The sequence below is a fragment of the Pelobates fuscus genome, chromosome 4, assembly GCF_036172605.1.
Source record: "Pelobates fuscus isolate aPelFus1 chromosome 4, aPelFus1.pri, whole genome shotgun sequence".
In the NCBI taxonomy this organism is placed as follows: Eukaryota; Metazoa; Chordata; class Amphibia; order Anura; family Pelobatidae; genus Pelobates; species Pelobates fuscus.
The window spans coordinates 287,146,419-287,163,784 of NC_086320.1; the positions used below are offsets into that span (position 1 = coordinate 287,146,419).

Below are 17,366 nucleotides of genomic sequence, written 5' to 3' on the forward strand. Positions count from 1 at the left end.
TCATGAAACAGTATGCTGGGATGGTAAGCTGACAACCAAACTTCAAAGTTTAGGCATATTATGTTGGAAACAATACCTACAAAATTGCTGTGATACGCTGAAGATGTTGATTTTAAAATGGCAGCTTTAAAATGTTATCAGCCATCAAAGCTTAATTTTTTTTTTTTTAATATAATTACAGCACGGTGGACTATGCAAATAGTCTGCATGACTTTGAGTGTGGGTGCCCCTTTAATTCAGATGCCACGTGCTCGCAAAACAAAACTCTGACTGCACCATTTAAATTGGGCTATTATGAATGGTGCTGCAATGATACTATAAAATGCTCAACATTTGAAAAGCATAATTTACCGGCATATTTAGCAAACATACTCAGTTTACAGGTATTTTTTACCTAACATTTGCAAGTCAGTTTTTCAGCTCAATGCTTTGGAATAAACCCCTTGGGGACTGCACTTAAACAGCCCTGCTATACATACTTATATCTCATAGAAGTAAAGCAAGAAGGAGCAAAAAAAATAAATTACCTGCATGACAATAATGTATATTTTTTTGTGTGTTGAAGACAAATCTTTTTGCTGCAGATTTTAATAGAAAATGGCACTTTTATAAATAAATTGTTACACCCCCTGGCTGTCAATCAGACAATCGGTCCTGTTACTTCCTGGTTTGGTTAGCTCAGTTCTAAATTCAAGAGGCAGCAATTACTGAGCACCTGCCTTGCAAAGACTTCTCATTGAGCTGCATTGGAAAGTCTGTGATTGGACAGACACAGAAAGTCTGGGCTGGGTTAGCAGAGGAGGATTTGCAAAGGCTTCAGACAAGAGATCAGACAGTTTTGCAAACAGTTATTAGATATACCGCAAATGAGTAAATGCATGATTAAATGCATGCATGTTTTGATTGTGGGTAGATCTACTAAACAGTGATTTGTATTGCTTTATTTTAAATTTGGGCAGTCAAGTGTCCCTTTTAAGTTGTTTTGTGAACAATAACTTCCTAAACATTTGCCCAGCCAAAAGCACCCTGCCAAGGATTATATCATTGTTATTTACTAAGCAACACATGAAGGTCTATTCTATCTGGACATTCCTGCTATAGACACCATTAGAGATTCAAATAGCAGGTCTCCTGTAAATGTAACAGCGTGGACACCTGATCCAATTAGAGTTTTAAAAGGTGTTGTTTTGTTTTTTTGGATGGTGGTATGTGCTCATAATAATGGCTGCTAAAATCAGTTTGCAGTATTTAAATTTTTGCTTTCTTCACATTCAGATTACTGGATTGAGAGCATGGATTGATTAAAACGGACAGTTTAGGTAGGTATTCCAACTTCTCTTTCTTTCATCTGAAAACAAAGACACATAAACACTACATTAGGCTAGGTGTAAAAATATGATCGCGTCGGTAGTTTAGTGTGATACTTTGAGGTACTAGTAATGCATTGAAATTAGCTATGCAATGCCCTGCTAGAATGTTAATAACATGAATTCAATCCTAAACATGGAGCATGGAGACTTACACAATAACATTTTAGATTAGGTCACATATAGTTTATAATGTCAACTGCAGTTTTTTTATTCATATTCCTTTTTTTTTATTTTTGTTTTAGTGGAAAATATAAAATCTGTCTGCTCTTCTATATTCTCTACTTAACTTTTCCTGTCTCTGAGAAACAGGAAAATGGTGGAAAAAGATTTTTTATCCATAATATCTGTATCTCTCTGCCTGTTTTGGCTTTTCCACCATTTTATCTCCCACCCACAGTCTTTTTCTTTTCTATTTCTTTATTTTTTTATTTAATTGTTTGTCTCTTGTTGTCCTTTCTTTTCACTTTTATCTTTCTCAATCAAGTTCTCTTCCCTCTTAAGGCTTTGTCTTCACTCCATTTTTTAAAAATTTTGCCTCATCTGTCTTCTTTATATATGTCTCTCTTCTCCCCTATGTTGTCTCCTTGCCCTCTACCCTCAAACCTTCCTTTGTACATCTGTCTTTGTGTCTCTCCCCATATCTGGGCTATCTTGTGTTTGTCTTCTGTTATCCTAAATGTAAGCATCTTTCAGTTCACCCTTTATGACTGTCAGCCAGACCTCCCTCCTTGGATGTTGGGTCTTCCTTTCCATGTCTCTCTCTGAGGCCGTCGCCATGTCAGCGCCACCTTTTGCTTGTCTTCTATCATCCTACATGTATGCCTCCTTTTAGTTGCCCCTATGTCTATTTCCTCAGCTCTCCTCTTGTTAAGCCTTTCTCCTTCTTCCTCCCATCTTGATTCCATCTACAAGATTTTTACCATATCAGTGCTGGCCGATGCTTATTCCTCATCCGTGTCAGCCTTGTAGAGGGATAGTAATAAATGAGCATTTGCTCTCTCATTCTGTCTGCTACTGGTTATTATTATTTACAGTAATGTTTTGCAGTGCTTTGCAATAGAGAAAGGGGTGAGGAAGACCCTGCTCAAACAAGCTTACAAACTGGTCTCTTTTTATACATCTTAACGTTTTCTAAGTAAAGATTTATAAGGTTTCTCTCCAATGTAAGAAACAGTTTAACTTAGAAAACCAATATGTCTTAACATATGAATCTATTTATTTATTTTTTTATAAAAAAGTCGGAGCTAATTTGTTATATAAAAAAAAAACGTTGGAGCTTTATGGTTGAATGGGCAATTTTTCTGTGTAAGTAAAATTTATAGACATGTAAGGTTTTTATGATCACTGTAATAACCTAGCCTCGGGGACCCAAATATATATTTTTTATGACTCTTGTATCTTTTGTGGGTGAGATTATTTGGGATAATGAGGAAACGGACCATACTTTTATCAAAGTTTAGGCCACAATAGCTGAACTGGATAAAATGAACTAGGATGAAGATTTTTTCCAAATTGTTTTTTTTTTTTATTACAATTAGCAATTCCTGACAATTCACATTTTTTAAAATAATCCTGTCTATCTTGAACAAAAAGAGCAAACAGGAAAGGACTCAACTCAGTTGATGGGAACAGAAATTAAGATCCGAGGTTCTAGTAGCTGTAGACATTTTGTGTTGACTACATCTTTGACTAAAAGCGTTGACTACATTTGGAAAGCACCAAAAATCTGATCCATTTAAAAAAAAAAAAAGTTATACTCTTACCAGTTATGATAGAGTTCCAATGTGTTCTGTTTCACTTTGTCTGTTGTCTTCCTTGTCTAAAACACTCTCAACAATTTGTGATGAGAATGTTTCTGTTTTGAAGTCACCCAGTGGGACATTGGCAACCCCAACATTTTCTGTAGAATTTACTAATTCTGCTTCAGCATCAATGTCCTTTTCCTTCCCTTCAGATAATCTGAAAATTGAATGGGAAATGTAATTATTGGATATTGTTCAAACTGTTAACTTAGATAATATAGATAATATTTGTTTTAAAAATATTGAAGTTTAAACATAACCTTATTAAAATAATGATAAATGGTTATAATATTATATAATTAACAACCCGTGTTTATATATGTATTTAAGACTTCTCTAGGGCTGCACCTATTCTGTGGAACTCACTTCCCTCCTCAATCAGACTTTCACCCAGCCTCCACTCCTTCAAAAAATCTTTGAAAACTCACTTCTTCGTTAAAGCGTATCAATTAAACTGTCAGCAGGCTTCTCATCCCCCACCCCATGACTCCTTTCCTGCAACTGTCAAAAATGACCTACCAAGCACTCAATAAACCCTTCTCTAACAAACTATTTAATTCCCCTACTTTAACCCATTTGTGTCACTATACCCCACTCCCTCTAGCATGTAAGCTCATTGAGCAGGGCCCTCAACCCCCTCTGTTCCTGTACGTCCAGTGGTCTGATCTCAATTATGTGTCTGTTAGTCCACCCATTGTACAGCGCTACGGAATTTGTTGGCGCTATATAAATAATAAAATAATAATAATAATACAAATAGTCAATACATTGTTAAACACAGATCTGCACACACCAGTGAAGCCAAAAGCCAAGGCTTTTCCCCAACAAATCTCAAATTTGCAGTGTTGTTACTACTGGATATTGGGTGGGCATATGCAAATTAGTTTAACAAAGAATCACCATTTTGCCTCATTCCATTTTAAGCATGGATTCCTAGAAATGTATGTTTGCTGCATACAACAGCTTTGGAACACAATTCAGGAGGTGCAAAGCCAATGAAACCCTCATGGACAGCTGTTTTGTTGTTAATGCAACTCATCAGCATGAGGTTGGTCACTGGCTTGCTAGTGAGGCTTGGTGTTAAAAAAAAGTTATGGTGGGGAAAAAAAGTGATTGAAAAGCCCTTGCAACTGAAGTTAGTGGAATCTCAATACATCGTTGAACACAGATCTGCACACACCAGACAAGCTATAAGACATTTCAACAGAAATCTCACATTTGCAATGATGTTACTGCTATTTATAAATATATACATATATAGAGGCAGTTCTGCTGCATTTGTGATATAACACACACACACACAAACACTTCACTCAAAACATTATACTGAATTTAGTGTATACATGCAGTGAAAATAAAGACAATTGCTTCCTGAACTGACCTGTGTCTGGACTCTCTGTGCGTGGCTTCTTCAGAGTTCCCCTGTGACACCACCAAGTAGGGGTGCCATGATCATGGTCTGGGTGCTGGAGGGGGATGTTTGAGCTGTGTCCCATGGCAGCTGGGTGCCGGGTGACCGGCACAGCTCACAAGTGCAGAGGTCAGCAATTACCAGCTTAACTGGTGCTGCTGCACATGGAGGTGCAGCAAGAAGGAATCCCTGTTTCTCTACCTAACAGGCTCAAGGGAAGGACTTTGGTGAATCCACTCCTCCTCCAGCCCACTGTCTGTAAGTGAGAGTGTGTGTGTGACTGTGTGTGTGTATGACTGCCTGTGGCAATGTGAGCACAGCGCTCCCTCCTGCCCGTCACTCTGTGTAGCGTGACCGGGCCTGTGGCTAAGTGAGCACAGTGCTCCCTCCTGCCCTTCACTCTGTGTAGCGTGACCGAGCAGCGTGGACCGCGATACAGGAGGTTGTGTTTCCTGTACATGGCCAGACTGACAGGAAGTGCACTTCCCGTCAGTCTGGCCGGGGACAGGAAACACTAGCTCATGTACCGCGGTCCGTGACACCCGGCCATGCTACACTGAGGTAGGAGGCACAACAGGGAAGGGAGGGGAGAGAGCACTAAGGGACAGATGGGAGAGACCACTAAAGGGGGGGAGAGGGGAAGAGACCACTAAGGGACGGAGGGGGAAGGGGTGGAGAGACCACTAAGGGAACAATGGGGGGAGGGGAGGAGAACCACCAAGGAAAAGATGTGGGGGACTGAAGAAACCAAGAGCCATGAGGGGGGAGAACTCTAAGGGACAGGGGGAGAGAGAGCACACTGGGGAGGGGGCAGGGGAGAGCACTAACGGTCAGGGGACCAAGGGAGGGGGGCAGGGGAGAGCACTAAGGGACAGGAGGGGAGGGAGAACACTAAGGGACGGGAGGGGCAGGGGAGATCAATAAGGGACAGGAGGGGGGATTGCTGAGGAACAGGTGGGAAGGGGACAACACTAAGACAATACACACATACACAATGCATGATGCATGATGTTGGCTCATATGGCAGATCATATGGATGGGGCATTGTGATATCACATGGTGGCAGAGCATATAGGGGGGCGGTGGGCAAATTTTGTTTGCCTAGGCGTGGCAAAAATACTTGCACTGGCCCTGACTGACTGTGTGTGTGTGTGTAACTGTCTGCCTATAACTGTGTGTGTGACTGTCTGCATGTGAATGTGTGATGCTGCCTGTAACTGTGTGTGTGTGTGACTGAAGCTGTGTGTGTGTGACTGTCTACCTGTGACGTGTGCGTGTGTGACTGTATATGTGACTGTCTGGCTACAACTGTGTGTGACTGCTTGTAACTATCTGCCTGTAACTGTGTGTGTGACTGCCTGCCTGTAACTGTGTGTGGGGTGCACGGGTTTGTAGGAAAGGGGCAGGACAGGGGTTTTGTAGAAGGAACTGACAGGTGTTTTACAAAGTTTACAAATGTGTGCAATTCATAAAGAAAACATGTAAAAACAGAATTCATGTGTTTTTATTTTTTTTTATTCTTTTGAGGGGGTGGGGGTTGTTGACTTTTTGTTGCCAACGGTTTAGACATTAATGGATGTGGGTTTTATTTTGAGGGGACAGCAAATTTACACTGTTATACAGGCTGTACACACACTACTTCACATTGTAGCAGAGTGTCATTTCTTCATTGTTATCACATGAAAAAGATATAATAAAATATTTACAAAAATGTGAGGAGTGTACTCACTTTTGTGAGATACTGTATGTAAAAAAGAGCCATAGTATTTATTAAATCTCCAGCAGATCGGGGAGCTAGACTTATACATTTTAGCCATCTTAGAAGGTACACTATACCACCTGTTCAGTACCTTGATTACTACTTCTGTACTATTCAAACAGTGTATATTTTTTATTGTTTTTGAGGTAGCACCCGACACCACTCCTCACTTGAAATTTTGATTTTAAGATCTTTTTCCCATTTATGGACTGTCAAATTATTAGTAGGAGCTTCTATTTTTAGAAACCTCTTCTGGCTCTTGAAGCTACTTGTAATACCACCTTATTATTTACTATTCCACTTAACATTTCTATGCCCTCTGAAGGGTTATAAAGAACGTTTTGTTTTATAACATGTTTGATCCTAAAGTAGTTGTACCATTATTTTGACGATAGTTGAAACTCTTGAGCAATTATTTCAAATGATTTAATGTTGTCGTTTAACAATAATTGGTTAATTTGCTTTATGCCCTTTCGAATCCACTCTACAATCTGCAGATCCATCACAGATAGTGGGATATCAGATAATTTGAAACTTCTAGGTACTTTATTTCCTAGCCCAGTGTTTCCCAACCCAGTCCTCAAGGCACACCTTCCAGTCCAGGATTTAAGGATTACCCAGTTTTGTCTAAGGTGTTTTTAGAAGAAAAAACACCTTAGACACAACTGGGTCAATCCTAAATCCTGGACTGGTAGGTGTGCCTTGAGGACTGGGTTGGGAAACACTGTCCTAGCCCACTCATGCATTTCATTTTATCCCATTCATACAACATTGAGTCCAAACAGGCATTAGAGGCGCTAGCCATTTTAACCCGATAATCCTTTTTCCCCCAACCACACCGAATGGCTCAAATCTTCTACTCCACTCATTTCTGTTTCTAGTATATACCATCCCTCTTCTTTAGTATTATGTAGTTGTGTCCTATATAAATGGAAACCAATATTTGAAAGGTGTGTATGATACACATTAGGAAAATCCATCCCCCCCATTGTGACTTTTCTGCATCAATAGTTCTTTTGTTAATTCTGGGCCTTTTTCCTTTCCAAATAAAATTAACAAAATCTCTCTATAACAAATGAAGCCAAGGTTGAGTCATTGTTAGGGGGAGCAAACTAAATATATAAGACCATTTAGGCATCAGATAGGCATTACAAATGTTTTCATTCTTAACAAGTGATTGAACAGTACTGAATGGTATTTTCAAGGCTTCGGATATCTTTTTATATCATTTTCCATCTTTATAAAGTTAACTAACTAGTTACACAGGTGACCGTTCTTTTCTGCTCCACATGGCTCAGTATTTAGCCTACTATTTATACACAGACACGAATTGCAATTTAAATAGCCACAGGTGTGGGAAATTAAACATTTGCCATTTTAACCTGTGTGTGTGTCACCTTGTGTTTCTGTAACAAGGCCAAACATTCAAGGGTATTTAAACGTTCGATCAGGGCCATTTGGGTAAATTCTGTTATTATGATTTAAAGAGGAGCCAAATGTTATGTGATAATAAATGGCTTCATATGATCAGTATCCTTCCATAAAATACATGCTTTTGCATGATCAGCCATAGATTTCAAAATCAATGCCAAAATTCACAATTTATGCCAGGGTATGCAAACTTTAGAGCATAACTGTATATATCAATTTTATTGTAATTTGCTCCAAAATGTTAGTAAAAGAAATATGTAGGATATTTCACAGATTTGCAATGCTATCTATCTGTCAACCATCCTGGAGTCAGCAAAAAACACAGACATTATTTTGGAGTGAATTAGTCCCAAATTAAACACATTATTTGGCTTTCAAGCAACCAGAGAGCAAACAGTAATGGATACTTAAACAAAACAACCTTAAATAAGACAGAGAGAAATCAGAACCCATATTAACCCTCTGTTAAACATAGCGAGCTGAGTGCTATGCCACCCTTTCCCTCTCATTCTTTGAGCCGTGGAATTGGTGTAAATAAAATTAATTTAGAGTTCTGCTGACCCAATTTTAGACATGCCATTGCTTCTCCCACTCCGCATTATCTTGCCCATATAAGGTAGGTTTGGAGCTATCAAAAAAGTAGTGGACATTGGATCACATCTATGCATATTTAAGCTATCATGCTCAGCTGACAATAAAAAAAATGCTACTTAAAAGGAAACTATAATGTTAGAATTACAAATCTGCCCTGTGAGAAGTTCTCAGCAATGTTTAAATATGGAATAATTAGGTAAAATATGGCACTTACGCATATCTTCTATTTCTAGATGAAAGTAGAACAGCACACTTGCTCTTCATATCACCTGGTGGATATTTGTTGATGGCTCCTGGTAACAGAAAATAATGTTTTGCTGAATGCAATTGTTGTAAAGCAAAGTCCCTTAACCACAAAACCAAAATCAAGTGTGATATCCAAATGCAATCCTAAACTCTGATGTACACTTAAATAATAAATGCTTTCAGTACTACTTAAACAGCTATTAATGTGTAAGCTATCCTGCTTTTATGGACATTGAGGTAGGTGGTTGTAAAGATGATCATCTAAATCCTATGTGGACAAGAGATTCTGGCCATTCAAAGGAGGGCTGCCTTGTGCCTTTCAGTAAAATACATAAGGGTTCTGCTATAGCCTCATTCTCCTCAGTCAAATCTGTGTTGGCAATTTTGGAATATTCACCTACACCTTAGGTGGACAAGAGACCCCTCATTTGAAAGGGCAGAATCTACAAGGAGCCTTACATCCCTCTTGGTGATGCAGGGACAACGAAATTATCCCAAGAAAATGGCCACCCCATTTGATTGATGATGTGATATGCAATAAGGAAGTGTCTAGAGGCACTGGAACACGTCTGTGCAGTAATGCAGTGGAGGAGGCATTCTACTATGCCCCATTTCTCTGTCCCTACCACCAAGAGTCACAAGTTGGTACTATACGTAATGTTAAGGAGACATTTTTCACATGATGTGTAATCATTTATGTTTTTTCCATTTTACACATCATTATCACCATCCTTATTGAATGGTACAATGGCGACATCTCTAATGTAGCACATGTGGGGGGTCTTCTAATGAAACCTAACAAAGTTTTAACTTAAAATATGGAACCCAGTAACAAGGCTGTGTTATAGAAATGCATTTTTTGTATGTTTATTTTTACAGTAAATATAACTAACCCTTACGGTTTCCCAAATATTTTGTACTATTTGAATTTGGTTGGCTATTTGGCAGTGTCATGAAGGCAACTAAATAGTTATATTGCACTTGACATTTGCCCTTTGAACATCTTTATAGATCAGAAGCTTTAGAGGCTGGCCTAAAGCTTCAAAGGGACATGCACCAGTTGACAATGATTTTTTAAATGCATAAAACATATTAAATATATAAAAATAAACACAAATATCAAGGAAAAATAATGCTGTGTACTTATGCATACTTACGCCTTACAGAGTTCAAGTATGGTTGCAGATATCCAATTGCATAATCAAGGTTCGGCTTGTGAGTTCTGCCCAGCTGCAGCAGGTGATGGTCCAGAGGTTTGCTGGCGACCTCCGTCAATTCAGTATAATTATATACTTTACCAATTGAAAGCACAAATAAACCATAACCTTGACATTTAGCCAACAGAGAGGCCTCTGAAAGTTTGTGTTTATCTCCAATGCTTGTCTCTCCAGACAAAATAATTATGAAGACTTTATTTCTTCTGATATGTGGAGCCTTTGACATTATTTCATCAATTGTCCTTTCTAAGGTTAAACCAAGAACAGGTTGACTGCTCTGAAGAGTGACGGATTCCATTATGTGTCTCTTCATTCGAGTTTTGCTGTTATAAGTCACTAACTCAAACTCACCCTTAGGATTTCCTTGTTTGGAATGGAAAAATGCATCGCTCACCAGAGCTACCCGGTCTCCTGAATCTGAAGTCTTGGGTTCAGAAGAAATATCAAGCTGATCGATAGTTGCACTTATGAAATTTCTTGCAACATCAAATTCATAATGCTCCATGTTGTTTGAATTATCTAGAAGGAAAGCTATGTCTATATGAGAACGTTGTGGACGGGGTCTGGCTTCAACGCAAGTGGCAGCAGGTTTACACATGTCTAAAAAGTAAAAAATAAAACAATATAACATCTATTGGGAAAGTATTAAGATTAATACTAATATTATTTAATCATAATTTGAAAAAGTCACAAATATATATATATTGATAGAACTATATTGATAGAACAATGTAATTAAACATTTGAATGTGATGATTGATGGTTAAGAGCAGGATGATGTCAGTTATTTAATCGGTATGAAGAGGAGGTGAATATGAAAAGTTATCATACTTATTTTTGAGTATTTAAAACCTGCATATATGTCATTGGGGATCTGGCTCGCCAAATAGTGAATATGTTTAATTCCGTGAGGTGCTTCATACATGAGGCAAAGTTTTTTTATTTAAATATCTATATTTTAGGCATATCTTACCATAACATAAAGTACACAACTTCAAGTTTTGTAATAATGGTGTGTAGTCTCCATTTGCTGGAATATCAACCACTTGGAAAGTACCACTAGAATCCATCTGTGTGGAAAAAAATGTAGCTGTAATATGTTGTAGAAAAAATAAAGGATATATCACCTGATATTAAATTATCACTGTTCTGAAAATGACTGCAACAAAGATTTTTGTCTAGTATAGACCTTTGAATGTAACAGCAATCTATGGAAGTATTCTTAAATGACGAACTTTATGATCTTTGTTTCTTCACCACAGTAAATGCTATTGCAGCATTTACTAGGGTGAATAACCTCACTTCTATGATTCTGCAGCTTTGCTGACTCCTACCTCAGATGTGCACTTGCACACTCAGGGATCTAATGGAGAAATTTCATATACGCACATGTTACTTACTCTAACAGGCCTTGGCCAGCAGAATTTATAAGCATAACTGACCTTTTGTTGGTTTAGATAATAGCTAATTTTAGCTAGCTATTTGATTGCATTAAACACGAGGAGGTGAAAGTTACTCTTAAGTGTAAGCACTGGCAGAACTAGCGCGGTTGCAGGAGTCAAAGCTGCGACCAGGCCCGTCACTCCAGTGGGCCCAGCCGCACTGCAACCAGGGTGCCTGCCGGTATTGTGGTGTGACCCTGCCATGGCTGCACTGAAGGGGCCCATCGGGTGCCTATCGGGTGGCCCATGTTCTTGGGGCCACCCGATGGCAATGGATTTCCTGTGGCCAGGTCAGTGCTGAGGCACTTGAAAAGCTTTGAGAAAATGTCTGTATCAGTATATCTGTGTCTGTGTGTGTGTATCTCTTTGTCTGCATGGGTATCTGTTTGTCTGTGTATCTGAATGTTTGTCTTTAAGTGTATCTGTGTATCTGTATCTGTATGTGTGTCTGTATGTGTATCTGTACGTCTCTGTGTATCTGTGTCTGTATGTGTATCTGTTTGTCTGCATGTGTGTCAGTGTGTGCCCCTATGTATCTGTATGTGTGTCACTGTTTATATCTGTATGAGTGTCATTCTGTGTATGCGCATCTCATGTGTGTCTTTCTGTATGTGTGTCTGTGCATCCGCATGTGTATCAGTGTGTGTATATGTATCTGTAGAAGTGTCATTCTCTGTATATGAATATGTAATTCTGTGTGTCTGTGTATTAGCGTGTGTGTCCGTGTATGTATCTGTATGTGTTATACAAATGGAGGATGGGGAAGATGCATGGGAGAGCCCCAGGGAACCTTTCGCACTGGGGCCCTGTGGTTTCTAGTTACGCCTCTTAGTATTAGAATTAATTTATCCATACATCTAAATTACGGAATCAAGAGAATCGGTATGATGGTGGGAGGGAGATGAAGGGTTGGATCACCCACTGCAGGTAGACCATGCATTGAAGCAGTGTTTAAGTGTTTCTTGTTGGGTCCTAGTGCCCTGAATGTAGCACAAGCATGTCTAACGATGCACATGTGCTATGCTTGTTATGGACTGTTCCCCGGTATCCCCAAAAGAGGAACACCAGGGAAATAGATGGCGGGAATGTGGGATAGTACCTGAAAACTGGGATAGTCCTATCAAAATCGAGACAGTTGGGAGTAATGATTTATCAAAGATTATTAACTTCACTACCAGTTCTAACCAGAGATAAGAATTCTGACAATAAATGACCCCTGGCAAAAACAATATAATTACAAGTGGCAACAGCTTAGTATTATTCTAATTTCTTTTTTCAATAATCTTTACAGCATTTTTAAATAAAGAGGAAAAAAAAATCATGAATATGATATTAGAGCATTACCTGAAAATTGGTAAATGTAAGAAAAGAACGGATGAACATTAATAATAAAAAAAAATCAAATATATAGATATACTACTACATAAACATTTGAATAGTATACACCTAAAAACTTAATGAATTAAACAAGTGAAGAATGAACTGAAGGACAACATTGTGACTAAAGATATGGGGGAAGGGGTGAGAATAGAGTAAGCTACTATAAGAGGTTTGAGTAATCATTGCAAATATTCTAAAGAAAAATCAGAATTGAGTGTATAACAGTTAAATCCTTACAAAGCATTACCCTCTGCTTAGGTGGAGAGAAAAAACAATGAGAGGGTCTGTTTAATTCATAAATATTTGTTTTGCATTAAAAATGAAAACCACCCCTTGATCAAACGTGGTGGAAAGTTGCTAAACTATTGATCACAGGTCTCGGAAGTAACAAATTATTAATTTCTTTTATTTTTTATACAATCACACACCCCACAAGTGTTCCTATTTAGGATGCATAGTTCCTTACAGGAAGTGTTTAGGAAGACTGTGTAAGTCACGTGCAGGGAGGTGTGAGTAGGGCTGTATACACAAAGTGATTAAACTCCTATATGGCACAGAATTCAGCAGTGAGAATGCAGCGGCATGATCTAGACACAAAAACTGCTTAATTAAGCTAAAGTTGTTTTGGTGACTATAATGTCCCTTTAAGATTTAATGACTATTAATTATATTGTTGTTGAGTAATACTCTGAGAATTAGGATTACCAAAATAACTGAAAACCAAACAAATGATAATTAAATGTTTGTTTACTATGATAAGCCATAAGGTCTACTGTATCTCAAAAATAAAATTATGAAAGGATCCTTTTTTGCTATGCTCTTTTTCAGTTGGGTCATCAAAGTGAATGCTGAATACAGCTCTTTAAATGGGATTTACATTTCTGTGGCTGAGCCACACTATCCAAAGGGAGACTAGAGTTTGAGAAGACATTGACAGGGTTTCCCTGTGAAAGCTTCTGTGCTTTGTCAGCTGTCCAATCACATTGTAATTAGCAAAGACAGCATCCCAAAGCTGCATCATGACAGGGGGATCTCCTTCTCAGGCTGAAAAAAGCCTACAGATGTTGGTCACAGACCCACTGTTCTAGCTTGGCAATCCCTCTGCTAATATCATTACTGACATTAACAGAGGGAATCCCTTATAAGCGTAGGGCTAGGGGTAATGGTAGGGATTGAGCTAGTGTAGAGTTAAGGTTGGGGGTAAGGTAAGGTATGTATACCATAAGTTTGTGTAAGCATAAGGGTATGGGTAGGGTTTGTACAGGGTTCAGGGGGTGGTTGGTATAGTATTAGAGTTAACTGCGAAACTAATTATTTCTAGTTCTTTTTATCAGTGTTTAAAAGTTTTTCTTATGCTGGCCCTGCTTTCTTGGCAGAGATCATAGATATCGATGGCAATCCAATGCCTTGTTCACATATAGTCACACAGAGATGGAATGCCACATCTATGGGTAGCCCTACCCCATTTGGGGCATCACAGGCGGTGCCACTGTCAGACCTGCTCACCCTTTAGTCAGTGTTGCGAGGTATATAATAGCACTGGCCCATAGTATTTTGATTTATTATGGTTATTGTGTATATGTCTGTGGGTTGGGAAAAAGCTTTCATGAATTGAATGTGGTTAGCAAAAAGTGATATAACGTGACCTTCACATTTCAGACTTTAAAAAGTATGGTGCAAAGAATGTGTTATGTAAATATCTGCCACAGAACAAATTTAGAAAATCCATCGACCATTCATTTTATTGTTTCTTAAAACAAGATCATAGCATAGCTCAACCGAGGACATATTAAGAAGCCCTAGTGCAAGAAGATTTTCGGGTCTCTTCAGTGAAAGTGAAAGCCCTACATTTATGGTTTTTTTTTTCTAAACAGCACCTTGCTTGCCTCTGACAAATTAAGAGCATCCAAAGTGTATTAGACAGTGATATGGGCTCAGTATCAGCATTGACCAGCACAAGTTCACTTGTCAATTCCAAACTACATCTGTCCTGCAAATATGACACAGTGGCATTTTGTAGGTCAGAACATTCATTCTAAACATTGTACTTACAAAATTGCTAACATGCATATGGGATTTGTTGACCTTTTAGACAAAGATTTTTTTTAGCCGGTCCTTGCTCTGTGCATGCAACATTAACAGCAGAGCGCAGGAAAGGATAAAATCTAATCCATACATTTGCTTTTAGTGTCTACCACAAAGTACAGACTACATTGTAATGTTGACCTTTCACTGTATTATATTCAGTGAATATATCCTGAAATCATGAACAGTTGTAGATGCCAGAGGTCTAAAAGAATTGTTTGAAAAGCATCATTAATTGTAGATTATGCTAGCTTTAGTGTACTGATAATCTTAATTTTATTAATGACAGGAGGCGAGTATTTGCTTAAGACTTTCTTTACTTAAGCTTCACATGTGAAGCTTAAGTAAAGAAAGTCTTAAGCAAATACGAAGCCCCCTGTCATGTTATAAAATTGCTGCTCTCAGCATATAGCATTTCCATAATAATATAATAATATTCTAAGTATCCAGTGATTGAAATTTGAGATCTCCTTAAATTATCAGACATATGTTATATGACATACATTGAGGTACTTCTATGAAGTAAAGAACACAAGAAAAGTCTTACTGTGAAGGCCCGTTTGACAGCTGGTAGAGGATTAAAGGAGATGACTACTGGAATTATTCCAAGAGCACTGAATTCCATTACCGCTGTGTTAATGGACTCTACATCATCGGAGGGTCCATTGCTGAAAATCATAGCAATTTTTCTGACAGTGGCACCTTGAAGAGTCCTCTTAAAGATGTTTCTGGCTATAAACTTCATGGCACCACCAATGTCACGACCTCTTGCTGTCTTCTCCAGAGGGACATTCTTCAAAGCTGAGATTAGTTGTTCATGGCTTTTAAAGTCAGAGAATCTTATGAGGTATTTGGTGTGTGAGTTATAGGATAGCACAGATACTCTGGCTCCAACAGGACAATTACTCCCCCTAATCGTGACATTGGCTAAGATATCTGTGGCAATATCTTTCATTCTTTTGTATATGCTTGGCGTAATGTCAGATGACATGTCAAGAGCAAAGACCAGTTCCGTGGGATATACAGGACATATAGATTTACCTGAAAACCAGATATAATATAATTACTCATTTGTTAAAGGGGGAGCCATTATATCTCTAAAATTACACCACTGAAAAAACATTGACTATCACCTAAATATTGTGTCAATCACTTTTATATGATGTTAAATATTATTATTAATACTGGCATTTATAAAGCACCAAGATATTCTGCAGTCAAAATAGACAGTACAGTATAGACAAAACAATGAAAAAGGAATATGGAACCCTGCCCTAAAACTGGAAACTTGTATTTACAGCCCTCTTATACAAAGTACCGTATATACTCGAGTATAAGCCGAGTTTTTCAGCACATTTTTTGTGCTGAAAAACCCCAACTCGGCTTATACTCGAGTCATAGTCTGTATTATGGCAATTTGCATTGCCATAATACAGACTGGGGGGAGAGGGGGGCTGGCAGAGCTGTACTTACCTTTCCTGCAGCTCCTGTCAGCTCTCTCCTCCTCCGCGGCGGTCCGTTCAGCACCTCGGTCAGCTCCCAGTGTAAGTCTCGCGAGAGCCGCGGCTCTCGCGAGACTTACAGTGTGAGCTGACAGAGGGAGCTGCACAGACCGCGCGGAGGAGGAGAGAGCTGACAGTAGCTGCAGGAAAGGTAAGTACAGCTCTGCCAGCCCCCCTCTCCCCCCCACTGAACTACCAATGACACTGGACCACCAGGGAAGGAGCCCCCCTCCCTGCTATGTATCAAGCAGGGAGGGGGACGAAAAAAAAAATAAAAAAAAAATAATAATAATTAAATAATAATAATAATAAAAAAATAATATAAAAAAATAATAATATTTAATAATATATTAAATGCCCACCCCCACCAACACATACACAAACACACACTGCATCACACACACTGCATCACACACACTCACACTGCACTCACACACTGCATTCATACACACACTGCATTCATACACACACTGCACTCACACACACTGCATTCATACACACACTGCACTCACACACACTGCACTCACACACACTGCATTCATACACACACTGCACTCACACACACTGCACTCACACACACACTGCACTCACACACACTGTACTCACACACACACTGCACTCACACACACTGCACTCACACACACTCACACTTCATTCATATACACACACTGCACTCACACACACTGCACTCACACACACTGCACTCACACACACTGCACTCACACACACTGCACTCACACACACACTGCATTCATACACACACTGCACTCACACACACTGCACTCACACACACTGCACCACACACACACACACTGCATCGCACACACTGCACTCACACACACTGCACTCACACACTGCACTCACACACACTGCACTCATAGACACTGCACTCATAGACACTGCACTCATAGACACTGCACTCATAGACACTGCACTCATACACACACACACTGCATTCATTATATACACACACTGGAAATAAATATTCAATTAATATATACGCACACACACTGCACTCATACACATACACACACACACACTGCACTCATACACGTACTGCACTCATACACGCACTGCACTCATACGCACACACTGCATTCATTATATACACACACTGTAAATAAATA

General features: G+C 38.9%; 1 protein-coding gene across 1 annotated transcript in view; it reads right to left on the reverse strand.

Annotated features, from left to right (window-relative positions):
* Positions 1-1,293: 1,293 nt before the first annotated feature.
* Positions 1,294-17,366, reverse strand: part of COL6A6 (collagen type VI alpha 6 chain) — a 230,004-nt gene continuing 213,931 nt past the window's right edge. Inside the window, exons 34-39 of the mRNA XM_063453115.1 lie at positions 15,285-15,778; positions 10,804-10,900; positions 9,771-10,430; positions 8,582-8,660; positions 3,134-3,329; positions 1,294-1,348 (exon numbers count right to left, since the gene is read on the reverse strand). Coding sequence (XP_063309185.1) covers positions 3,137-3,329; positions 8,582-8,660; positions 9,771-10,430; positions 10,804-10,900; positions 15,285-15,778 — 1,523 coding nt within the window. The 3' untranslated portion in view covers positions 1,294-1,348; positions 3,134-3,136. The remainder of the gene's footprint in view (positions 1,349-3,133; positions 3,330-8,581; positions 8,661-9,770; positions 10,431-10,803; positions 10,901-15,284; positions 15,779-17,366) is intronic.